Source organism: Schistocerca serialis, chromosome 7 (assembly GCF_023864345.2).
Source record: "Schistocerca serialis cubense isolate TAMUIC-IGC-003099 chromosome 7, iqSchSeri2.2, whole genome shotgun sequence".
NCBI lineage: Eukaryota > Metazoa > Arthropoda > Insecta > Orthoptera > Acrididae > Schistocerca > Schistocerca serialis.
The window spans coordinates 249,376,837-249,403,595 of NC_064644.1; the positions used below are offsets into that span (position 1 = coordinate 249,376,837).

At 40.6% G+C, this 26,759-nt stretch overlaps 1 protein-coding gene across 1 annotated transcript in view; it reads right to left on the reverse strand.

The window, feature by feature from the left end:
* Nucleotides 1-10,040: 10,040 nt before the first annotated feature.
* LOC126412997 (esterase B1-like) overlaps nucleotides 10,041-26,759 on the reverse strand; it is an 89,930-nt gene continuing 73,211 nt past the window's right edge. Inside the window, exons 7-9 of the mRNA XM_050082890.1 lie at nucleotides 19,619-19,800; nucleotides 10,408-10,531; nucleotides 10,041-10,084 (exon numbers count right to left, since the gene is read on the reverse strand). Of these exons, the coding sequence (XP_049938847.1) occupies nucleotides 10,041-10,084; nucleotides 10,408-10,531; nucleotides 19,619-19,800 (350 nt within the window). The remainder of the gene's footprint in view (nucleotides 10,085-10,407; nucleotides 10,532-19,618; nucleotides 19,801-26,759) is intronic.

The following is a 26,759-nucleotide window of genomic DNA, read 5'->3' on the forward strand; positions in this document are numbered from 1 at the left end:
TTCTTCTGCGTGGCCCATACCTGCAATAGGCATCTGTATCAGAAAAAATGTCTCTTGATGCAAATTAAAAATACGTAGAAGACAACACTTTCATTCAAAACAGATTTATTTCGTGTTTATGTAAAAAATGAGTTTTGGGGCACGGGTCTAGCCTGTCGCTTCCTGAACCGTCCAACTTCTTTTCTGGACCAGATACATAATAGCGAGGGGCCAGAAATCCTCATTTATTTCTAGATTAAATTCTTTCTCAAACACTTAAGGAAGGTTGGGTTCCATACATGTATATGTTTGTCTGCGATGAGACTGATGCAGAAGTGTGATACAACTTAAAGTTTCCTTCCTGGGAGATCAATTTTTGTTTCTTTCTACGTTCACAGTTTCACACATCGCGCTAAGTTTCTATACACAGTTAAATTTAAAGATAATAACGCGATTGTCAAATATAGCCTCTAATAACCACATCGTCTACAATACGTTAAATTGTAATAAGTATCAGTGCCAACAGCAGCGAGTATTCTGTAGGAAGCGACGGAGGTCGTTCGTCAAGGGCAGTGAAAAAGACAGCGGGTACCGCGACTGGAGGAAACAGATTCCAAGACTATATAGTCGTAGATTATTTTGTACGTCTCGATAGCCGTTACATTATTGCCACAACCAACAAGCAACATGGCCATTCTACGCCTTCTGCACCAACGTCGAAGACATTCCTACTGACATCTACCTCGTTTCCTCTAATTTCTACCAGGTCTAACTGGCTTGGTAGAAGTTAATTTTGTTTGCAGGAGCTATTTGTTTCCGACGTGATATTTTAATCTAAACGTCTAAATTTTGTGTTAATCATTGAGAGAATAGATTATCCATATGCCGATCCCGTTGTCTGTCGCCCAACGTCTGAGGGACGTGTAACATCTAACAGGATACTTATAGTCTGAAGTGTATTTTTCGATGGAACATAGACTTCTTTCTATTTGCCTGCCGCTGTGGCTGTGTTTATCAGTGGAGATGATTATCTTAATGCTTGTGTAGTCTTATTTTCACACCCACGAACAGCGATTTGCAGCAGGACATTAGATCGTATATTGCTTTCGAACATTATGAATTACCTCGAAGAAAACGGTCTATGGACACACAGTCAACATGGATTTAGAAAATATCGTTCTTGTGAAACACAAGTAGCTCTTTATTCGCATGAAGTGTTGAGTGCTATTGATAAGGGATTTCAGATTGATTCCGTATTTCTGGATTTCTGGAAGGCTTTTGACACTGTACCACACAAGCGGCTTGTAGTGAAATTGCTTGCCTATGGAATATCGTCTCAGTTATGTGACTGGATTTATGGTTTCCTGTCAGAGTGGTCTCAGTTCGTAGTAATTGACGGAAAGTCATCGAGTAAAGACAAGTGATTTCTGGTGTTCCCCAAGGTAGTGTTATAGGCCCTTTGATGTTCCTTATTTGTATAAACGATTTAGGAGACAATCTGAGCAGCCATCTTAGGTTGTTTGCAGATGACACTGCCTTTTATCGACTAATAAAGTCATCAGAAGATCAAAATAAACTGCAAAGCGATTTAGAAAAGATATCTGAATGGTGCGAAAACTGGCGGTTGACCATAAATAACGAAGGTGAGGTCATCCACATGAGTGCTAAAAGGAATCCGTCAAACTTCGGTTACACGATAAATCAGTCAAATCTAGAGACGGTAAATTCAACTAAATACTAGGAATTGCAATTACGACTAACTTAAATTGGAAGGAACACACACAAAATGTTGTGGCGAAGGCTGGGGAAGACTGCGTTTTATTGGCAGCACACTTAGAAAATGTAACAGATCTACTAAGGAGACTGCCTACACCACGCTTGTCCGTTCTCTTTTAGAATACTGCTGCGCGGTGTGGGATCCTTACCAGATAGGATTGATGGAGCACTTCGAAAAAGTTCAAAGAGGGGCAGCACGTTTTGTATTATCGCAAAATATGGGAGAGAGTGTCACTGAAATAATACAGGATTTTGGTTGGACATCATTAAAAGAAAGGCGTTTTTCGTTGCGACGGAATCTTCTCACGAAATTCCAAGCACCAACTATATCCTCCGAATGCGAAAAGATTTTGTTGACACCGACCTACATAGGGAGAAATGATCACCACGATAAAATAAGGGAAATCAGAACTCGTAAGGAAAGATGTAGCTGTTCATTCTTTCCCTGCGCTATAAGAGATTGGAATAATAGAGAATTGTGAAGGTGGTTCGATGCACCCTCTCCCAGGAACTGAAATGTGATTTTCAGTGTATCCATGTAGATGTAGATGTAGATATAGAAAGTGACGTGAAATGATGATGAGATCCCATAATCCGAGGAGCGGGGAGATCCGCAGCGCCGACTAGGCAAGGTCCTAGCGGAGGTGGTTTGCCGTTGCTTTCCTCCGACCGTAATGGGGATGAATGATGATGAAGAAGAGGACACAACAACACCCAGTCATCTGGAGGCAAGGTAAATCTCCGACCCCGTCGGGTGTCGTACCCGGGACTCCGTGAATGGGAAGCGAGAACGCTACCGCAAGACCACGAGCTGCGGACTGACGTGATAAGCCAGACCTGTTGAAAGATTGGAACTCTTGTTGCGAATCTACCGTGCGGGAATGAAGCACGTGTGGCTTATATGTGGAATCTCTCCCGCACAACGTTTACTGGAGGAAGCGCGCGAAGGAGGCGGTTGCGTGATGAAAACGATGGCAAGCGTCAGACTCCAATGCGGGAGGTCTGCTTGCAGCTCACTTTCATTGCCATGATTTATAAGAGCAGGATTTAGATATCTTGTCAATACTCTGCACTCCTGTCATAGCAATAAATATATTTATGTACGAATAACAGTAACCTAGTGGCGAAATGTATACAGATAAAATTATGTTGCCCTTATTTACATTCACTCTATTGCAAAAGTTATTGAACTTGTAGATAAGAGTAACTATTATTCGCCATTGGTAACTTTATCTCTTTCTGTTTCCGTCGAAAACTTTTTCACCTAATCGTTTTAGGCATCTCCAGCGGTGTAAAAAGGAGATAATTACATGTTACCTGAACTAGAGGTACTTTCAGAATGAGATTTTCACTCTGCAGCGGAGTGTGCGCTGATATGAAACTTCCTGGCAGATTAAAACTGTGTGCCCGACCGAGACTAGAACTCGGAACCTTTGCCTTTCGCGGGCAAGTGCCTTACCAACTGAGCTACCGAAGCACGACTCACGCCCGGTACTCACAGCTTTACTTCCGCCAGTACCTCGTCTCCTATCTTCCAAATTTTACAGAAGCTCTCCTGCGAATCTTGCAGAACTAGCACTCCTGAAAGAAAGGATATTGCGGAGACATGGCTTAGCCGCAGCCTGGGGGATGTTTCCAGAATGAGATTTTCACTCTGCAGCGGAGTGTGCGCTGATATGAAACTTCCTGGCAGATTAAAACTATGTGCCCGACCGAGACTCGAACTCGGGACCTTTGCCTTTCGCGGGCAAGTGCTCTGCCAACTGAGCTACCGAAACACGACTCACGCCCGGTACTCACAGCTTTACTTCTGCCAGTACCTCGTCTCCTACCTTCCAAACATTGTTTACATATTGTTACATATTGTTTCATAACAATATCTTTAGGTTAAGTTAATATTTACATAATTCACAAGTAAAGAATGAAGTATTAGTATTTACTTTTACGTCTCCTATGTTTTATGTATTTTCATTGGTTCTTCTGTAAACGCTCCTATAGGCATTTCTGAAATCGGAACTCTTTGGTGCAGATATTCATTGAACTGCATATCAGCCGTGCTGTTCTCTGCACTTAACCTTGCTGCTAGCTTAACTGAAGGATCATGAGAATTGTAAAGGGTAGCAGTGTCGTGGAATGTTGGGGTGGATATCAGTGGAGGATGCTGTGATAGTGGAAGTGTGAATGTATGTACGCACGTGTATGTGTGTGTGTGTGTGTTGTATTTTTGTTTCTTTTCAGATATGCAATTTTCATTATTTATAATGTACAGTATGTGTATTACTTAGTGGTCTGCTGTGCGTTAGTGTGTATATGGCCTTTGTGAAACGACTTTCTGGGAGTGTAGCTATTTTTTTGTTTTCTTATTATAACACAGGATTTCCGTGTTAAAAGTTTCGGCCATCAATTCAATATATTTACAATTGCAGCTATTATATTTGAGTTCATGGATCCCTAAACTTTTACATTTACCTTTCTCTTCTGTCGCTGTTTTTAATTTATTTGGAATTATACTATTGTTTTTAAAGGTTAGTTTAATTCCATCTCTTCTTCTTAAGTTGGTTCTGCTGTTCTAATAATTGTGATATGCCATGGGGTACGGTTTTCTGTTTTTGTTGCAGAATGATGTTGTAAATTGATTTAACAGTAATAAATAATATCGTCCCACATTGTGAGCCAAAGTATGGTAAATTCAGCTCTAATGAGTTATATGTTCACCTGAAAACGTGGCTTTTAGTGCCACGAAATCGGTAGTGACCCAATAACGAAGGACTAAGTACAGCTGAAGCGCTTTATTAATACTCAAGATAAATACGAACTGATTGAAGATAAATTTGAACTAACCAGGTTGCTGTGATAAAACACTGATTTACATATTTAACACTAAGAAACATTTACATTCATTACTGGATCAAAATTCGCTGATCAACGATACAAGTGAAAATTTAGATCACTCTGACTGGGCGCAGACATAACTCAGCAATTGTGCCATCGAAATGGGGTGAAGAACATTTTCATCTCACCACTCGGCGTAGTCAGTTTTACATGATGGCATGTGTGGCTGATAGGATGTTGACACTATGTGTTGATCACCTCACATCTGTGTGGCTACCGGATGACAACCGGCAGCTTTGATCTTCCGCGTTCAGTGGCGTTGAGGCAAAGCCTTAAATCAACAATCATTCTGCGCTGAATAGCCACTAGCCTCAACCCTTGCATGTAGAGAAAACCCGACGACCAACGTTGTGTTATCATCCCAGCACTCGGTGTCTGCTATCAGCACTGACATTCCCTCAGAGGTGGTGTCAATGCAATTTTTGCAAGTTGAGGTCAGAGAAGGCAGTGGAATTTGATGCTTAAGGTTTTCAGCTTCGGACGTGGGGAGTCCATTTGAGATGGAATGGAAAATTAGTATATCGCAAGACAATTGACAATTTAATTAATGTCAGAGAACTGAGTCAACAGTTTGTTGACCTGACTGCAGAAAGCCAAGATACAACGCTTTGTTCGAAGCAGCACTAAAAATCACATCTTCTTTGGTATTTCTGAGCTCTCCCTTATCGATCACTTACTGTCCATCTGATTGCTTCCCTTATTACTTTTCTCTTTCTCCCTGTCTCATTGTCTACTGTGAGTCAGTTTCGTTGATGGGCCTCCACTCAATCCTTCATGGTATTGAATTTCCCTTTGTATCGCTATTGTCATCGACAGAATCAATTTACAGTCTCAGTGACCAATCAACATGGCATAAACAAGCCTCCTAGTATTCACATAGGGTAACAAGATTTCTGACCTTGTGGTGGCTAGCAACATAAAACTTCTGTGCCACCTTCTACACCTGCCATGATCCAAATTAAACTATCAAGAGTTCAAACGCAGTAATCAGCATGATTTTGCCTGCTAGTTGAGTGAAAGCTTTTTTCATCAAAGACGTCTGAGTCCATACCTGCGTGCAGAGAAACTGTTCGACACATATAACACAAAAGAGACATACAATCAAGTTACAATACTGAGAATTTGAATAGTAAATAACGCAAAACTTTTAACCATCCCAAATGTGCTGATGTTAAACAGTATGTACCGTACCTCAAAACAAAATATTAATAACGAACGAATGAATTATTTCTTCAATTTCCTTTGTTTACAAACAGAATTAACCAAAAAATACGTGATACAAATTCGAATAACAAAATATGAAATTGTGTATCAAATGACAAGTATGAGAAATTCTTATCAACAAACTGAATGACACAATCTTGTTAGCAGGCACGTCCATTGTCTCGTAAATTTGGCTGGTGTTATGATGTTCCAATGAGTTGTGTTTCAGCGCACAATAGAATAGTCACCTGTTGTAAACCTTAACGTAAATGCAGATGGTATCTCTGTAGACTGTGTAAGAAATACAAAATTTCTAGTAATGCATAGTGATTGTCTTCTAATCAGTGTAAACATAGAAAAATCCTGAGGAAAAACAGTGTCATCAACAAGTTATGCCCTTAGTCCTATTATCATGATGTAGTGCCTTTCCATTATATATTTCCATATTTACAGAGAGTGGATTTTAGACATTCTTTTTAGGGAAACAAATGCACGGAAGATGAATACAACTTTGAAACTACAGCAAAAGATATTATGGATAAGAGAAATGCATTGGCAGTTGCGAATAGGGACAACCCTTAGCTATATAATGGAATGAAGACAATGAAAATTTGTATCAGAGTGGGCCGAAATCGGAATTCCCGCTTTAAGTGAGGGGTCACCTGAACCGCGTTGTCTACCAGTGCGCGACTCACGGCCAGACCCAAACTTCCACATGTGTTTCTTCATGCGTCGCAACCAGCACTGGTCCACCTTATGTAATTCCCGTAGTTCGGGGGGGGGGGGGGGGGTGTGACACATTTTAATTGAAAGTCACTCCCTCGTATCGGCGGACAAACACGGTATAGGAATACCTATGTTCTTAAGAAGTACTGTGCAATATTGTTGGCTATTCGTGCACGACTCACGGCCAGATCCATGATTCCATATGGTTTCTTTCATGCCTCAAAATCTGACTCACGGCCAGATCCATGATTATTAAATACGTTCATTGTAAAGATCCGTTCTTAGCAATTGAGTTTTAAGTACATCATGTGAGTATATTTACAACTCAGTTAAGCACATAAAATAGCTTCATAATTAACACAGAGTCATCTCTATCTCTGAGAATTTAACTGGTACCAAGAAGGTATAAACAAAAATCCCACTACAACATTTTCTACGGGGAATAAAACTGCACAGTGTACTACTTAAGGAAGTAAACTAATTTTAAAAGGCAGATAAAAAGTACCTCTCCAGGAACAAATTCTATAAGATGAGGGATTACTTCAATACAAAGAGTAGATGTTTGGTGAAAAGAATGTAACACAAGTAAATAACAATAAAATTGAGATTGGCAATTTAGGGCCGAAAAATCCATTTTACATTACTGATATAGAGAAAAAAATGTAATCATAAAAATTTTGGCTCAAAATGCACTACAGATGTAAAATACGTAGTAGTAGGAAATAAGGAACTCAAAAGTATTCCAATATTTATCTGCATACGAAAAACATAGGTAAAAATTACATAGCCATCTTAAAAGAATGGAACCATCCATATTAACTAAATAAATTGTAGTACTGTATGCAATTCACAGTAGAATTAATACTGAGACCATGTAAAGAACTGCAGAAATGACAAAACATGGGCACAAAGAGGGACTAAAAAACCTGAAATTCCCTTTGTTTGTACGTCGTTGTATGCTCTAAACGAGAGTAATAATAATACGACTGTGTCACATCGCGAAACATTTTCGTGTAGCAACACTTGTGAGTGTGTGTGTGTGTGTGTGTGTGTGTGTGTGTGTGTGTGTGTATGCAGTGAAGGGTAGCAACACTTGTGTGTTTGTGTGTGTGTGTGTGTGTGTGTGTGTGTGTGTGTGTGTGTGTGTGTGTGTGTATGCAGTGAAGGTTGCTAACAAATGAAGGTAAAGTGTAGCACTACCATTTTTATATAAACACAGTTCGTGGAAGCGGTTAGTGTCGAGACACTCACAGAAGCGACAGAAACCAAAACCGAGGGTAGCATAATGAAAATCTAAAATTCTGCTCTGTTTTCAAATCTTCCTTTATAAAGGAAAATCTAGAAGTATTGCGGCAGTTTAAGTCTCCTAATACTCCAAAGATATGTGAAATAGATATTACTGTCAGTGGCATTCAAAAACGGCAGAAATAGTTAAAACTGAACAAAGCTCCAAGCCCAAAGCAATCCCTATGAGATTATATACCGAATTTGCAGCTTAGTTACTTATCTTCTATGCTTATACAACGAAAATCTCTCTAACATAAAACAGTGCCTAATAGCTGGAAGAAAGTTCTGGTGATTTGTATTTACAAGACAGGTAGGAGAAGCGATCAGCAAAACATATCTTTCACATCCATCTGCTGTAGACATTGGAACTATTCTGAGCTCAAACGTAATGAGTTACCTCGTTTAGAATTAATTCCTCCATGACAACCAGCATCGATTCCGAAAACATCGATCATGTGAAAACCAACTCGCACTTTCGTCACAAAATATCCTGAAAGCCTTGGATGAAGGCAGTCAGGTATATTCAGTTTTTTTTCCAAAAAGTGTTTGACTCAGTATCGCACTTACACTTGCTATCGAAAGTAAGATCGTGTTGTCATGGACTGATATTCGTCGAGAGATGTAGTAGTAACTTCAGGCGTCCCACATTCAAGTGTGTTGGGACTCTTGTTGTTCGTGTTGTGTATTAATGACACAGCATACAATATTGCCAACATTGACTCTTCTTCGATAATGCAGTTACTTACAGCGAAGAACTGACTGCAAAGATATACACAAATATTCAGTCACATCTTGATAAGTTTCATACTGGTGGAAAGTCTGGCAACTCACTTCAAACGTTCGATGATGTAAAATCATGCACATTACAAAACGAGCAACATAGAATCAATGACTCCAGTCTCAATGAGCCAATACTAGCATCACTCAACACATATAAATACCTGGTACAACAATTTGTAGGGATGTGAAAATAAACCATCAGGTGGGCTCAGTTGTAGGTATATCAGGTGGCATTTTTCGATTCTTTTGGTAGAATATTAGGAAAAAGCAGTCAGTCTACAAAGACGATTGCTCTCAAAAGACTCATTCAACCTATCCTAGTACGTGGCTCAAGGGTATGGGTACCATACCAAATAGTTCTAGAGGGGTGTATATTCAATGTACACGATGAAGGGTAGTACGTGTGGCCACAGGTTTGTTTGACCCATTGGAGGGAGTCACGAAATGGCTGAAAATCGAGAGCTCGCTGACACATGAAGATAGAGGCCATCTAAGTGCGAAAGCCTACTTTCCAGGTTTTAAGAACCACCTTTTAGTGAAGATTCTAGGAATATATTACAACTCCGTTCGAGTCTCTCCCGAAGGGACATCGAGGGCAAGATTTGACGTACTAAGCGAACACAAACGCATTGAGGCAATCATTCTCCCCATGCTACATATGGGAACGAAATGGGAAAAATCTCTTCATGGTGGGTTGCGGAGTGTATGTGTAGTTGTAGATGCCTTTCAAGTTCAAGAAATTCTTATCATGCGCGTTACTAAGCCTCTGATGGTGTCGGCTAGGCTTAAGAGGTTTACGTACGTACTTTGACGATGAACTTCTGCTACAAGTTGCAACTGGCGCTCACTAGAACTCGTCTCACGTACACATGTCAGCACATAGAAGGAACTCTCTTGCTGAATCCTACAGATAGTGTTCGTTTATAAAATATCGGGAAATGTGTTACTGCTCACGTTTCTGATCTCAAAATCCCTATATTTTTAACTGAGACAACATCACCCTTTATCTGCTGTGCTGTTCCTCAGACTAATTCCATTCTATGCTGACATTACTTGAGGTGTACAGAACTCACACATCAATTTTCTGAATTTTAAATGTATTAAAACTTTGAATTTAATGTCTTTGTCGCGAATTCTTTGACTGCAGTTAGTCACAACTAATACACAGCCTTTTACTCAAAATTATTTTTAACCTTTCCTTGATTTATAGATCCATTCTCTACTGAGTCATGAACTGTCATGGAAAGTGTCACTGTTACTATCTGCTGGTACAATGAAGTGGAACCTAAGATAGGCGAAGCTGTAAAGGCTAAACACTCATCTGTATTTGACCTCTCTTGGTACGACATTCTCACATTTCCCAACCTTCTTTCTCCTCTCACCTCACCCTGAAGGATTTACGTTCCTTCGAGCCTCTGCGAGTTATCAGACTGAACAAATTCTGAAGTTAAATTCAACCATAAATGTCTAGAAATTTCACAATTTACTGTCTTCCTGTTTCCCATACGCATACACTTTTCTCCATCCATTATACGTTCTGAAACCATGTCCAATAGCTCCCCACGTCTTGGAAAATACTCCCAGCTCGTTATATATTTTCTTCTGCTACATAATACACTATTTCCCGTTAGCGTTCATTCTTCCTAGTATATCGCTTCATCTAAAGCATATTCAGATTACCTTTGTATCACCCCACCTTGATATGTCGTTCATAAATTTTGCTATCGCAGCGTAACTGAAAATCCGTTTCATCACAATACCTACCATATTGTGTAGCACCATAGCCATCATAGTCGAAGTAATACAAATGTACTGGTAGGTCGCTCGTATTGGCCACTGTCCTGGCGAGTGCTTCAGCTGGTTGTATGAAGTACATGTCAGAAACCATCTGCAAACAAAAGAAACAGAAAATTTCCAATACTATCAGAGTGTGGATAAAATTCTGATATTGTCTTTTACAGTTAGGAACAAGACTTGGTTTTTAAATATTGTATATCAAAATCACTTTTTTAAGATACTGAAAAAGTACCGGCACGCTATTGTTTCACAGACTTAAGGAAGTTTCAAAAAAGTTTTATGCAACGAAATGAAACAGTTTTGCTTCACTGGCTCGATGTTATAAGTGCTGTAGGGGTATGTGTAACAGATGTGGTTCAAATCGGTCCAGTGGATTAGGAGGAGAGATGGAACACACACACATACACACACACACACACACACACACACACACACACACACACACACACACACAAAACACACACACATATTTCTATGTATGGATATATATTATAAAGTTAGTTGTATAGAGTATAAATCCTTCCAACAGACAATGCATTTATATTCTGTCTGTAAACATAACAATATAAACACCATGCCAAAATTATGTAGAAATTAAACCGATTTCTCGCTCACAAAACCACAGAGCCTTACTAGAAAGGGCCTAATGGGTGATGAAGGTCCTTATTCTCTCACAAGTGAACTGATTTACTTAGCCAGATATAAGGGGTAGAAATCATGGCGTAACGTTTCACACAAAAATGCAAACCATTGACAGTTGCGAAAACATTAATAGGTGGGAAACAAATACCAGGACTGCGTGAGAATTAAATCCCACCCAAAGCGCTATTTTACACGTTATATTTCAGTAATACTTCCGTTGTAAAAATGCTAGTAAGTCACATTAAAGACGAAGCCTTTAATTGCTGACTGATGCCTTTACTCTTCACTTCTTAAACTGAGCACATGTGTGCACGTGTCATACTATTCCAGCAACTCTGTCGACACTTCAAATACTTCACGATAAGTTACAATTACGGGCTGTCACATATCCGATTAAGATGAGACTTGTATCTGACGACTGATTTAGCTATCCTGCTATAAGGGGACAAACAGTTCATCATAAACTTCATATCATGGTGCAATGTGGATTGTTTCCACGAGAGTAATAAATACCTCAGCATCAGTAACCGATGACATTGTTACTGATATAAATAGGAAACACTGCGGTGTACATGTTAAAAACCTTGGGTTCCCTGATCATATCTGAAAACTATTAAAAGGAAAACCTGAATTCTGTAAGTACACCAAACGGCAAATCTACGAAAAATCTCTTTCTCAACATAAAATTAAATTTTTTTCTGGCGCTGTTAGACGAGAATTGGGATGAAGTGTATATAGAAAACGATTTAGATGAGAAATACTTTAAGTCCTTTAGAACATTTAAATTATGAAGAATCATTTCCGAAAGCACCACATCTACAGCAGTGCCCAATAAAAGCAACTAGATTACAGCAGGTACAAGAAAAATGATGGGCAAAATGTAGGTAAAAAGAAAGAAATTCCTGGCTCTTTAGAAGGATTCAATTTAAGTACGATCAGTTCCATGGCCAGCATACCTTACGTAGTTAACGTTCCTCTGAAAACAGAAAACTTACGTAGGTCATGTAAATTGAAAGCAGCTTTCTCCACAATCAACAGATTACAACAGAAATTAGTCTGTACCAAAAACAACAACAAAGATATATACTCAGAATCAGGAATGAACAAAATCACATGTAAAACGCGTTAAAGCTACGTCATAGGACAGACTTTCAAGCTCAAAGTGGATACACTGAACATATCAACTGTTCCACAAGTAATCAATTCACAAAATCAACTGTAGCAACATACGTAAAATATATTGGACATACATTCAAAGACACCGAAGATCCTGAGATACTCCACCACTTCCAAAAATCATACACAATGTATTTAACGAAGGAGAAGGAAATTTTTGTACGCTATAAAAAAAACAAGGAGTAAAAATTCTCAGTGAAAAAGTAGACAGCAAACCAGTTAATTTTTTCATATGTTTCATCATCTCATGATACCTACAGTAATTTCGATAGACATGTATATTTAGTCATAAACTCCACTCAGTATTTAAAAATTTAGGAACATAATCAATAATTCAGTAGTCGACTGATGTAAAATAAATTTTGTAATTGGCAACTTTACATATTTTAAGTAATCTGCAGAAAATGTAACACCTCTAACTGTTTACAGATTCTTTCTGAAACCATAATATCGTGGTAGCTCTGTAGCGTAATGAATGTGATATTCTGCGTTATGATGAAGGCACAATATTTGCAAGCAAACCAAATTACTATCTCTAACATTAGCATACAAAACATTACAAGATTTCTTTTATTTTCCGATTGGAGTACAATATCGAAAATAAAACTTTAGTGCAAGAGAGACAGGAAAACATACACGAAAATATGGCAAAAATTTGTATGTGAACAAATGCACTTGAAAATGAAAATAAATTTTAGAAACGCGTTGTGTTATGCATGAAAAAAAATTTAAGGAACTTGTATAGTTTTTCATTATGATAACCAGCTGAAGCTACACCATGGAAGGATACAAGTTTCTGCATTTTATCTAAGGAATAGGGAAGCCATACGAAAACAGAGTATCACTGGGAGGTGAGAAGAAATATTGCATTTTGATACTCCTAACTGCCTTGAAGTAAAGATGGACCATTCCCTTACATTCAGAGCCCACTGTGAAGAAAGGAAGCTCGAAGAATCTGCTTACTGTATTCATCTCTTGGTCTCCCTCTAAGACTTTTACGAACCCTTGTTCCCACAAATCCCTTCAGTACTAAATTGGTGATCCCTTAATGCCTCAGACTGTGTCCTACCAACCGGGTCTTTTAGTCAGGTTGTACCACAAACTCCTCTTCTCCCCCATTCTGTTCAATACCTCCTCATTAGTTACGTGATCCACTCATCTAATCTCCAGCATTCTTCTGTAGCACTACATTGCGAAAGCTTCTATTCTCTTCTTATATAAACTGTTTATCGTCCATGTTTCTCTTCCATACATGGCTATAATCCATACAAATACTTTCAGAAACGCCTTCATGACACTTAAATCTCTACTCGATGTTAACAAATTTCTCTCCTTCAGAAATCCTTTTCTTGCCATTGACAATCTACATTTTATATCCTCCTTAATTCGACAATCATCAGTTTTTTGCTCCCCAAATAGCAAAACTCATCTACTACTTTAAGTGTCTCATATCCTAATCTAATTCCCTTAGCCTCAGCTGATTTAATTCGACTATATTCCATTATCCTCGTTTTTCTTTTGTTGATATTCATCTTACATCCTGCTTTCAAGATACTGTCTATTCCATTCAACTGCTCTCCCAAGTCCTTTGCTGTCTCTGAGAATTACAATGTCATTGACAAACCTCAAAGTTTTTATTGCATCTCGCTTGACTTTAATTCATACTCCAAATTTTTCTTTTGTTTTACTGCTTGCCCAATACACAGATTGAATAAAATCGGGGATAGGCTACAAACCTGTCTCATTCCCTTCTCAACCACTGCTTCCCTTTTGTGCCCCCGGGTTCTTATAAGTCTAGTTTCTCTACAACTGTAAATAGCCTTTCACTCCCTGTATATTACTCATATCATCTTCAGAATCTGAAAGAGAGTATTCCATTCACCATTGTTAGAAGCTATCTGTAAGTCTACAAATGCTGTAAACGTATGTTTGTCTTTTAACCTATCTCCTATAAGAAGTCGTAGGGTCAGTGTTGCTTCACGTGTTCCTACATTTCTCCAGAATCCTAACTGATCCTCGCCGAGTTCGGCCCTTACCAGTTTCTCCATTCCTACATTTCACCTCTAGCCATTCAAGTTTACCCATTTTACACTTCCTGTCGATCTCATTTTCAGACGTCTGTATTCCCTTTCGCCGTTCCATTTATTGAATTTTTGTATTTTCGCCTTTCGCCGGTGAAATTCAATATGTATAGTGTTATATAAGGATTTGTACTAGCCATCGTCTTGTTGTTGTTGCCTACTTGATCCTCTGTTGCCTTTACTATCCTTTCCTCTGTTCATGTCAATAGTGTCCTAATCCTCCCTCTCAGACCCTCTGCAACCTTTGGTTCTTTCACTTTATCCGGGTCCCCCATCTGCTTAAATCCAACCTTTTTGCAGCTTCTTCAGTTTTAATCTGCAGTTCATAACCAATTAACTGTGGTCAGAGTCCACATCTACCTCTGGAAAAGTTTCCCAATTTAAAATTATGTAGTCAATGTGAAACCTTCTGGAGTCTCGGCGTCTCTTCCATATACACAACCTTCTCTCATGCTGCTTAAACTAAGTGTTAGCTGCGATTGAATTATGTTCTGTGTAAAATTCTACTAAGCGGCTTTCTCTTTCATTTCTTTCCCCTAGTCCATATTCACCTACCCACTTCTCCTTCCCTTTCTGACTGGAAGAGGAAGCCGCCTAGCAGAATTTTGCACAGAGCATTACTTAATCATAGCTAACACTTGGTTCAGGTATCATGAAAGAAGGTTGCGTACATGGAAGAGAACTAGAGATACTGGAAGGTTTCAGGTAGATTATATAATAGTAAGATAGAGATTAAGGAACCAGGTTTTAAATTGTGAGACATTTCCAGGGGAAGATGTGGACTCTGACCACAGATTAAAACTGAAGAAACTGCAAACAGGTAGGAATTTAAGGAGATGGGACCTGGATAAACTGACAGAAGCAGAGTTGGAGAGTTTCAGGGAGAGCATTAGGGAACGATTGACAAGAATGGGGGAAAGAGATACAGCAGATGAAGAATGGGTAGCTTTAAGAGATGAAATAGTGAAGTCAGCAGGCTGATAGAAATCCTTGGGTAACTGAAGAAATATTGAATTTAATTGATGAAAGGAGTATATATAAAAATGCAGTAAATGAAGCAGGCAAAAAGGAATACAAACATCTCAGGAATGAGATCGACAGGAAGTGCAAAATTGCTAAGCAGGGATGGCTAGACTGTAGAGGCAAATATCAGTTTGGGTAAGATAGATACTGCTCACAGAAAAATGAAAGACGCTTTTGGAGAAAAGGGAACCACTAGTATGAATATCAAGAGCTCAGATGGAATCCCAGTTCTAAGCGAAGAAGGGAAAGCAGAAAGGTGGAAGGAGTATATAGAGGGTCTATACAAGAGCGCTGTACTTGAGGACAGTATTATGGAAATGGAAGAACATGTAGATGAAAATGAAATGGGAGATATGATACTGCATGAGGAGTTTGACAGAGCACTGAAAGATGTAAGTCGAAACAAGGCCCCTGGAGTAGACAACATTCTATTAGAACCACTGATAACCTGGGGAGAGCAAGTTCTGACAAAACTCTACCATCTGGTGAGCAAGATACATAAGACAGGCGAAATAGCCTCAGACTTCAAGAAGAATATAATAATTCCAATCCCAAAGAAAGCAGATGTTGACAGATGTGAAAATTACCGAACTATCAGTTTAATAAGTCTCGGCTGCAAAATACTAACACGAATTCTTTACATACGAATGGAAAAACTGGTAGAAGCTGACCTCGGGGAACATCAGTTTGGATTCCACAGAAATGTTGGAACACGAGAGGCAATACTAACCCTACGATTTATCTTAGAAGATAGATTAAGGACAGGCAAACCTACGTTTCTAGTATTTGTAGACTTAGAGAAAGCTTTTGCCAATGTTGACAATACTCTCTTTCAAATTCTGAAGATTCGGGGGTACAATACAGGTAGCGAAAGGCTATTTACAATTTGCACATAAACCAGATGACAGTTATAAGAGTCGAGGGGAATGAAAAGGAAGCAATGGTTGGGAAGGGAGTGAGACAGGGTTGTAGCCTATATCCGATGTTATTCAATCTGTATATTGAGCAAGAAGTAAAGGAAACAAAAGAAAATTTCGGAGTAGGAATTAAAATCCATGGAGAAAAAATAATAACTTTGAGGTTTGCCGATGACATTGTATTCCTGTCGCAGACAGCACAGGACCTGGAAGAGCAGTTTAACGGAATGGACAGAGACTTGAAAGGAGGATATAAGATGAACATCAACAAAAGCAAAACGAAGATAATGGAATGTAGTAGAATTAAATCACGTGATGCTGAGGGAATTAGATTAGGAAATGAGACACTTAAAGTAGTAGAGGAGTTTTGCTATTTGGGGAGCAAAATAACTGATGATGGTCGAAGTAGAGAGGATATAAAATGCAGACTGGCAATGGCATGGAAAGCAATTCTGAAGAAGAGAAATTTGTTAACATCGAGTGTAGATTTAAGTTTCAAGAAGGCGTTTCTGAAGGTATTTGTGCGGAGTGTAGCCATGTATGGAAGTGAAATATGGACGATAAATATTTTAGCCATGAAGAGAATAGAAGCTTTCGAAATGTAGTGCTACAGAAGAATGCTGACGATTTGATGAGTAGACCACATAACGGATGAGGAGGTATTGAATAGAATTGGGGAGAAGAGAAGTTTGTGGCGCAACTTGACTAGAAAAAGAGATCGTTTGGTAGGACATGTTTTGAGGCATCAATGGACTACCAGTTTAGTATTGGATGTCATCGTGGATGGTAAAAATCGTAGAGGTGAAGTAAGAGATGAATAAACTAAGCAGATTGAGATGGATGTAGGTTGCAGTAGGTACTGGGAATGAAGTAGCTTGCACAGGATAGAGTAGCATGGAGAGCTGCATCAAACGAGTCTCTGGACTGAAGACCCCAACAACACAAACCGTGTATTCAGCTGACCAGAATTCCTGTTGCTCATGTCACCTAACTTCATTAATTCCCGCTATATCTAAGTTTAACCAGTCCATTTTCCTCTTTGTGTTTTCTAAAATATCTGCCCGATTAAGGGATTTGACATTCCACTTTCCGATCCGTAGGATGCCAGTTTTGTTTCTCTCGATAACGGCGTCCTCCTGAGTAGTTCCCACCCATAGATCCGAATGAGGGACTATTTTACATCGACAATGCTTTACCGAAGAGGATACCGTCATCATTAAATCATCCAGTAGAACTGTATGCACTCGGAAAAATTATGGTTTTAGTTTTCCCTTACTTTAAGCCGTTCGCAGTACCTGCACAGCAAGGCCGTTTTGGCTGATGTTACAAGACCAGATTAGTCAATCATCCGACTGTTGCCCCTGCAACTACTGAAAAGGCTACTGTCCCTCTTTAGATACCACACGTTTGTCTGGCCTCTCAACAGACACCCCCCCCGTTGTGGTTGCATCTACGGTTCAGTTATCTCAATCGTTGAAGCACGCAAGCCTCCCCACCAACGGCGAGGTCGATGGTTCATGGGCGGGTGGTGGTGTGGTGGTGGTGGTGGGGGGGGGGGGGGGGAATACAATTGTTTGAATAAATCAGCTCTTTAAAATGAACAAACACTGATCTAATTAACTACAGTAACTCTATGTACATATCACATGTTTCTCAAATTGATATGTATTCCCAGTCGTCCTTACTTTTTCTTTAGCTGAAACTTTATGCTCAGAGAAGTGTTTTGCAGCCAGTTCTTAACTTATGTCTAATTTGATAAACAAAAAATGGTTCAAATGGCTCTGAACACTATGCGACTTAACTTCTAAGGTCATCAGTCACCTAGAACTTAGAACTAATTAAACCTAACTAACCTAAGGACATCACACACACCCATGCTCGAGGCAGGATTCGAACCTGCTACCGTAGCGGTCGCTCGGTTCCAGACTGTAGCGCCCAGAACCGCACGGCCACTCCGGCCGGCTTTGATAAACAGACTCAATACGTTTTTGTACTATTAGATCTTAATTTTCAAAAATTTTCTGCAATGTGATACACTATTTACGATTGGTTTGCTACTTGCCTTTTTTCTACAGTGCAGAATTTTGTAACTGCTCTAATGCAGTAAACACCTTTTGCTATCTTTCTAGATACAACGTAAATCTACCTTGATTTATAAGGGGGTCTTTCAACACATTTAATTCCTGCTCCCGTTTGCTACCTACTCCTCTTCTGTTCTTGATAGTTTTCTCAGCCAGTTCTGTCACCACGAAAAGGTTATTGGTGTGACTAATTCCTGTGGCTATGGTTCTTTTCCTCAAAATATAATTTCTCGTTTTGGTACCAACTTGTACAGCCCGTATCAAGGAAAGTTACCTGCTAATAAAGACTGTGTAAGGTGGACGCAAACAGATATTCATCGCCACTTAAAAGTTATGCAACTTGACCACTGATTTGTGGACGGCTACGAAGCTCGTGAAGAGTCGGCAATGTTGTGTAAGGGGTCAGCCGCCCGTTACATATTGAGAAAAATATATATTTGCCTCACACAAGTCGCAGTAGGTACTATAGATAGTCGAGCAACGTGAGCGCCAGAGTAGTCAGTGTTGAGACTCCGAGCAAGTGAGTTTTGGCGGTTAAGGGAGCAGGGTGACTTTCGGCGGGACTGCCGACCGCACTTAAAATTGTTTAACGGCTGTGTGTGTCACTCAAAGCCGTAGGCGTGACCTCCAGCAAATACGTAAATGGCATTAATTGAGTGATTTGTTGATGTGTTTAAGTGCTCATTTGTGTGCCGTTTCTACGCGAAAATCGCACCGGCCACTCACGATTTGGATTGCAGTGATGACTGTGGATTCAGTGCCACATGAAGAATATTGGCCTGTGACGACATTTGTAGGCGACCTGTGATGAGTTCACCATTATTACTTCGTCAAACAGAGGGAGTAACTGCTTCATTCATAATGTTTAGCCATTATATGTACAGAACCTTAACAACAAAGTATGTACCAATTATTGCTAGCTTACATCCTAATTAGCTTTGTTGGGTCTGGTATGAAACAACTCCCGTGAAAATATTAACTGATCAGCCTCTATCAGTTGCACATAGTCAAACTATTCTAAACTGTTAGACTGTTATCCACTTGTCAATAACAGAGGGTTAAGAAGGATTTGATTCAGTTCGGAAACCCATTGTAAGAACTAAAACATCAGTAAAAATTCCTTCAAAAGCGGAATGAAACTAAAACGTTAGAAACAAAGAACGTTTACTTATTTTATGTCCTATATGTTTACCTGACTGTCATTTCTGCAGCACCTATTCTGGAAATGAGACAAGAGCTATAATGAGGCAGTACGTACATCGTAAACCGCCTGAGTATTGTCTATGGAGAATCCTTCATCTCCGAAGTAGAAGTTCTCGAGCTTTACTGCCGCGTCGGTCTGCTCCTCCACTGTTGGCAACTGTAGCTGCGATCCCACCAGGTCTGTGAAGTTCTCTCTTACGTCTGCAGCGTAAGCGTCGTTCCACAGGATTCCCGACGCTGCAACAACATACACGTTTCCTATGGATTTTACTGCTGTGTACATGTAATCACTCATTTGAATCACCAATGGTTGTGATTAAACAAAATTCAGAGTTTGACTGAGGCTTTGTAGTACGTCAGTATTGTATTAGGCACTATAATTCCATTATCTTAAGGGAAGAGAGGAAAAATGAGTGTTGCTAAACCACCCAATCACCCATTTTTCTTATTTTACCTTGGAAGACATCGCGTTAAACGTGTGTTGGCGTAAGTTGACTGATTCATACCTATCGGAGAATTTATGGCTCAACTTGAAGCTCGACTCATTTCCTTAAATGTCTTCCATTTTTTCAAAGGCAAATCATGAAGCCCTGTCTTTGATTCTTTTGTATCTTCTGAGAACAGAATTTAAAAGGCTACCAGTTTAGCAAATGAGAACTATCGGTGCGGCAAAAAGTTTGCATGTGGCATTCTTCGCATATTCATAACACTCCCTTATCATTTCCTGGCTCTCACAGAACTGGTTTTGTGGAGCAGTTCCATGTTGTATCCTGTTTAGTTACTGTTACTGACTGCAGCAGATGAGACTCCAAAAAATATTGTTCCTTACGCTTGCTTAATCACACCGTACAAAAACTGACTATTGTGTGATCTGCGACATTATTGCCACATATCGCACTGTGATGTTGTTACATTTTTGTCACCATTTCACAATTCATTTTACCTAGAGTTTACAGAGCAAATGTGCCAGGATGGAAGCCATGTGTTTTTCTCACTTGAACGGTGTTTTCCCGGTGTTGTCTGTGATTCTTCTTTGTCAGCAGGAGGCAGTCAGTAAATCTCACCATGAAGGACGAAATTCCCCTGTGAGCCGGGCATTTTTCGCTTCATGCTTTTGTCAGCAGATCCGGTGCGTCTCCTAATTATAGACGCCATTGTCACCCCCAGAAATAATTGAGCATGACATATTTGTTCGTTCTGTTGAGATATGAAAGGGTGGTGTACCCTATCGAATTGAGTTATCCCACCATTGTGTTTGGTGCGAAGAAGCCGACAAATCGATGGGACACTGCGCATCCTAGTACCAACCTCATGTTCTTTAAGGAGGGTTTTGTACGCTAAGTGTGGGACACTTCTGCAGCATATCCCATTTTTTCATGAAATAAGCTAAATTCTCGTTTATCACAGTGGAAAAACCATGTGGCCGTCTCCTCCTGATAGGACTTTTTTCTAACGTAAAGACCTGCGGAAGGAGATTATGTTTCGTGGCCATTTGATCACCACCCGCCTTTGAGGATTGCTCATCTCCCAAACACTATTCCATGCTGATGGGCACACAGTTTGCAGGTTTTTGGGAATGTTATGTTTCGCAGTTACGGTAGCACGATCCTTATTCTAAGGAGCTCGTCACTTGCTCACTCTGACACGCAACTTATGATAATTAGTTAGAATTTTCAGCATCTTGTGTCGTTAACTTTGATTTTAAGAGCTACCCAGATGAGGAGACCCTAATACACTTGCTCCATATATTTTTCCTCATTTTTTGTTGGTTTTCCTCATCATTATCACAATTTTGTAATTTTATTTGTGTTTTAGAGAAATTTGTTCTGTTATTTTTTATTGTAAATTTTGTCAGTAGTTACATCAAATATCCCATTATCTCAGTCTTGACGCAGATTCCTACATCCTTTACATCGCCCTACATCTTTCCATGATCAGCGACCAACTAATAATAAATATAACATGTGCACACCTTAGCTTTTTCTTCTCAATGTGACGGTGTTATTGCTGTACACACTGGCCAAATTCAAGGTTCAGTTACATTAAGAACTCAGGGAAAAGAACGATAGTTGCACTCGCTCGTCTTGAATGATCATATATTTGTATTATAACGATCATTGCTCTTACTCCTCGCCTCCGGCGCAGACTGAAGGTGGCCGAGATGAGTAACTAATATGAGCTTGGGGCGACGGTATCACTGGACACGGCCTAGTGGCACATTTGCATTGTAACAGGGAAAGGCAGAAGCCTCTGTTAAAGAAGTATGCTGGCATTTCCGGAAGTGATTTGGGGGAATTTCGAAAAATGAATTCAGGACGCCAAACGGTACACTGAACAGCTCTCTGCCTGGGTACAATTCCATTTCCTTTGATGAGTACCACTCCTGTGAATTTCAACTGCCAGTCCTTGCTGCAAACGCCGATAATTTGCGTACTTCCTTCTTACCAGAATTTCGTAATGATGTGATTGGAAAAACGAAGAAACTACGCATATCTACATCACTTTAACCTTATTGTTATCTCTAACGCAGATGTACCTCAGCAATGAATAGAAAAAGTTAATATAGAGAGTTTGAAAGTTGGCAAGACTGGTAGTTTTTCCGAAAGCAAATGTGCAAAAAGGAAGATTAATAGTAAAGGAACAGCAGGAGCAGCGGCTTCTTGAGGCTGCAAGTCATTCGTTATCAAATATTAAGAGAGGTTGGTGTCAGCCAAATAGATGTTCTGTATACGCTTCATAAATGTAAATATTGCCCGTTTCACATTTCTCTACATCAAGAAATATACGGCAGTGATTTTCAACATCGTTTAGAAAGTTTTCAGTGGGTTCAAAAATGGTTCAAAAGGCTCTGAGCACTATGGGACTTAACATCTGAGGTCATCAGTCCCCTATAACTTAGAACTACTTAATCCTAACTAACCTAAGGACATCACCCACATCCATGCCCGAGGAAGGATTCGAACCTGCGACCCTAGCGGTCACGCGGATCCAGACTGAAACGCCTAGAAGCGTTCGGCCTGACCGGCCGGCTCAGTGGGTTCTTCAGCAAGAAAAAAATGTTGTGAATAAATTCTTGTTTATTACCAGAACGTAAATTTGGGAAACATTCTCAACTGGTCAACGGAAAACTCGTATCATCTTTGTCAGGTTTTCCAACATCGACAGTGGATGGTGTATGTGTGGTGAAGCATAATCGGACAGCATAGGAATGACCTATATTTCGCTGATAAAGTATTGGACGCGGAAAAGCACATACCCAGCGTGATCATCTGACATGACGCCATTTGACTTCAGTCTTTGTGATCATGTACGACGTGTGGTCTACAACGAGTTTCCAGCTACTGTGACTTATGTTTTATCTACAAAAAAGTCACATCGAGGAGTTACTCACATCGAGATTTTCTGTTACAACATCAAAACGTTGTACACTACTGGCCATTAAAATTGCTACACCAAGAAGAAAAGCCGATGATAAACGGGTATTCATTGGACAAATGTATTATACTAGAACTGACATGTGATTACATTTTGGATGCATAGATGCATAGGTTCTGAGAAATCAGTACCCAGAACGACCACCTCTGGCCGTAATAACGGCCTTAATACGCCTGGGCATTGAGTCAAACAGAGCTTGGATGGCGTGTATAGGTTCAGCTGCCCATGCAGCTTCAACACGATACCAATAGTTCATCAAGAGTAACTGGTGTATTGTGACGAGCCAGTAGCTCGGCCACAATTGACCAGACGTTTTCAATTGGTGAGAGATCTGGGGAATGTGCTGGCCAGGGCAGCAGTCGAACATTTTCTGTATCCACAAAGGCCCGTACAGGACCTGCAACATGCGGTCGTGCATTATCCTGCTGAAATGTAGGGTTTCGCAGGGATCGAATGAAGGGTACAGCCACGGGTCGTAACAAATCTGAAATGTAGCGTCCACTGTTCAAAGTGCCGTCAACGCGAACAAGAGGTGACCGAGACGTGTAACCAATGGCACCCCGTACCATCACGCCGGGTGACACGCCAGTATGGCGTTGACGAATACACACTTTCAATGTGCGTTCACCGCGATATCGCCAAACACGTATGCGACCATCATGATGCTGTAAACAGAACCTGGATTCATCCGAAAAAAAAAGACGTTTTGACATTCGTGCACCCAGGTTCGTCGTTGAGTACACTATCGCAAGCGCTCCTGTCTGTGATGCAGCGTCAAGGGTAGTCGCAGCCATGGTCTCCGAGCTGATAGTCCATGCTGCTGCAAACTTCGTATAGCTGTTCGTGCAGATGGTTGTTGTCTTGCAAACGTCCCCATCTGTTGACTCAGGGATCGAGAAGTGGCTGCACGATCCGTTACAGCCATGCGGATAAGATGCCTGTCATCTCGACTGCTAGTGATACGAGGCCGTTGGGATCCAGCACGGCGTTCCGTATTACCCTCCTGAACCTACCGGTTCCATATTCTGCTAACAGTCATTGGATCTCGACCAATGCGAGCAGCAATGCCGCGATACGATAAACCGCAATCGCGATAGGCTACAATCCGACCTTCATCAAAGTCGGAAACATGATGGTACGCATTTCTTCTCCTTACACGATGCATCACAACAACGTTTCTCCAGGCAACGCCGGTCAACTGCTGTTTGTGTATGAGAAATCGATTGGAAACTTTCCTCATGTCAGCACGTAGTAGGTGTCGCCACCGGCGCCAACCTTGTGTGAATGCTCTGAAAAGCTAATCATTTGCATATCACAGCATCTTCTTCCTGTCGGTTAAATCTCGCGTCTGTGCACGTCATCTTCGTGGTATAGCAATTTTAACGGCCAAATCTGATTCGTGTGTCTCGTTTATTAATGAAGTTGGGAGAAACCAGTGCTATCTGTTTCAATAAACCAGTTATTACTGTTCTTCTAGGTGAAAGCTACTAAATTTTTGACAACTGTCAAAAGTAACTTCAGGTAAATACTAGTTACTTCAACCTGCATTTTACAATGAGACATTACTGCATCTCCGCGTTATTAGCTATGCTTCTGAACATAAATAATGTTTGGGCGTCGATGTCCTAAGTTTTAACGTATTTAGGTAAAGAGGTAAACAATTTACTTCATACAAACTTACAAATAGAGAACAGCACCAAAAGACAATGTCTTTCCTGCTGCTCATCTACATTTTGACATGTATTGTATGTGGAGACTACACAGTACTGCTGGTGTGGTAATGCAAGTAAAAAAAGTTCCCCTGTTTTCTTTCGTGTTTGAACAGCCTTTCGCCTTATATTAAGGACTCTGTGTAGCTGAGGGGTTGGGTTGTTTGGGGAAGGAGACCAGACAGGGAGGTCATCGGTCTCATCGGATTAGGGAAGGATGGGGAAGGAAGTCGGCCGTGCCCTTTCAAAGGAACCATACCGGCATTTGGCTGGAGCGATTTAGGGAAATCACGGAAAACCTAAATCAGGACGGCCGGACGCGGGATTGAACCGTCGTCCTCCCGAATGCGAGTCCAGTGTCTAACCACTGCGCACCTCGCTCGTTGTGTAGCTGAGAGCCATCTGTTGCTCAAATATCTTCCTTAATATTATCTACTTGGCCCTAAGTGCGAAGCTGTCTGAAGTCCCACGAGTATTAATTGAGTTTTGGGACTAGTTTCTATCCTTAGAAGAAAACTGCTCACCGGAAATTTAACTAGTCAATTACACAACGATCAATGAGGGTATACGATTTACTATTTACTTCAAGTAACTTCTTCTCACAGGATACTTAACGTTAGAGATTACAAAAAAAAAAAAAAATAGTTCAAATGGCTCTGAGCACTATGGGACTCAACTGCTGAGGTCATAAGTCCCCTAGAACTTAGAACTACATAAACCTAACTGACCTAAGGACAACACACACATCCATGCCCGAGGCATGGTAGCGGTCGCGCGGTTCCAGACCGTAGCGCCAGAACCGCTCGGCCACCAGCGGCCGGCTTGGAGATTACAGAAGGGTAGGTGTGCTGGTATGTACGTTGCGACTAAGTGTGACGAAGTTAATAGCTGCATAATGAACGTTTACGTAACAGGTGGAACGTACTCCTCAAACTGCATTTATACGTAACAGACATAAAAATACTAAGCTTTTATTTCAATACAAGCAAACGGTAATAAAATACCGATCACTATTATTCAGCAGAGATAAGTGGACTAAGGAACGCAACACGGATGCACAACTTCTCACAGACAAAGATTCAAACTCACCGAGCAATCGAAAGCTAAGTTCCCCTCCTTCAACCAGTAAATGGTCCTTCTCCGTAGCTGAGTGGACAGCATAGACGTCTGCTATGCAGAGGACCTGGGTTCAATTCCTGGTACTCTGGTACTGCCAAGAATTCTTCTGAAGCCGATTGAGGAGCTACTTGTTCAAGTAATAGCGGCTCTACGGTCTGGCCACCCCTCCACACCCAGTCCGCGTGGCGCCCAAAAGGCAGCAGGTACGTATCTCTTGGGCTCTGTCGGCCTTGTTAATTAATAACTGTCATGAAAGACAGCTCATGATTTACAGCGAAACTAGTTATGAAAATTAACTGAGCACACAATATATGAACTAAATGGCGACTGATTAAGGACTAAGGTCGGTTCCATATGAATTTGCGTGAAATGATACCGAAATCATTATTCACGAGAACCCCGCACCACTCCTACCTATTGAGTTTACTCGTTATAGTTAATCCACACTCATAACGTAACTAACTGCAGTCTAAAAATGACTGTCCACGGGTGTGCACAAAAACAGCACGTCATACTTCATTGACCACGGAGCAGCGATTGATTGCTGCTACTCGACTCGTCCAAGCCTCAGTCGGGTCTTCCTAAAATTTAAACTGTCTCGTGTCTGCGTACAGACAGCAAATAAATGTGGTGGGGGCGCACTGATCGATCACCAGGATGAGTTTGCTAGGAAGAGCAGGCGTCTCCTCCAGCCAGAAGACGGGTGAGACAGCGCCTTGTTCTTTCGGGCAAAATTTTTCCACTCCATTCAAATATCGAAATTCTGAAAACGGCGTCCTTACGCTTGGATTAGAAAGGCCCAACCACGTGGCCCCACGTCTAGGGACACGCACCCTAGTGTGATGACATAGTATAACGACAGGCTGTCGTCATCAGAGCTGGCTTCGAAGATTACATTCAGTTGTCATCCCAGGCTGCTACTTCAAAGCTAAC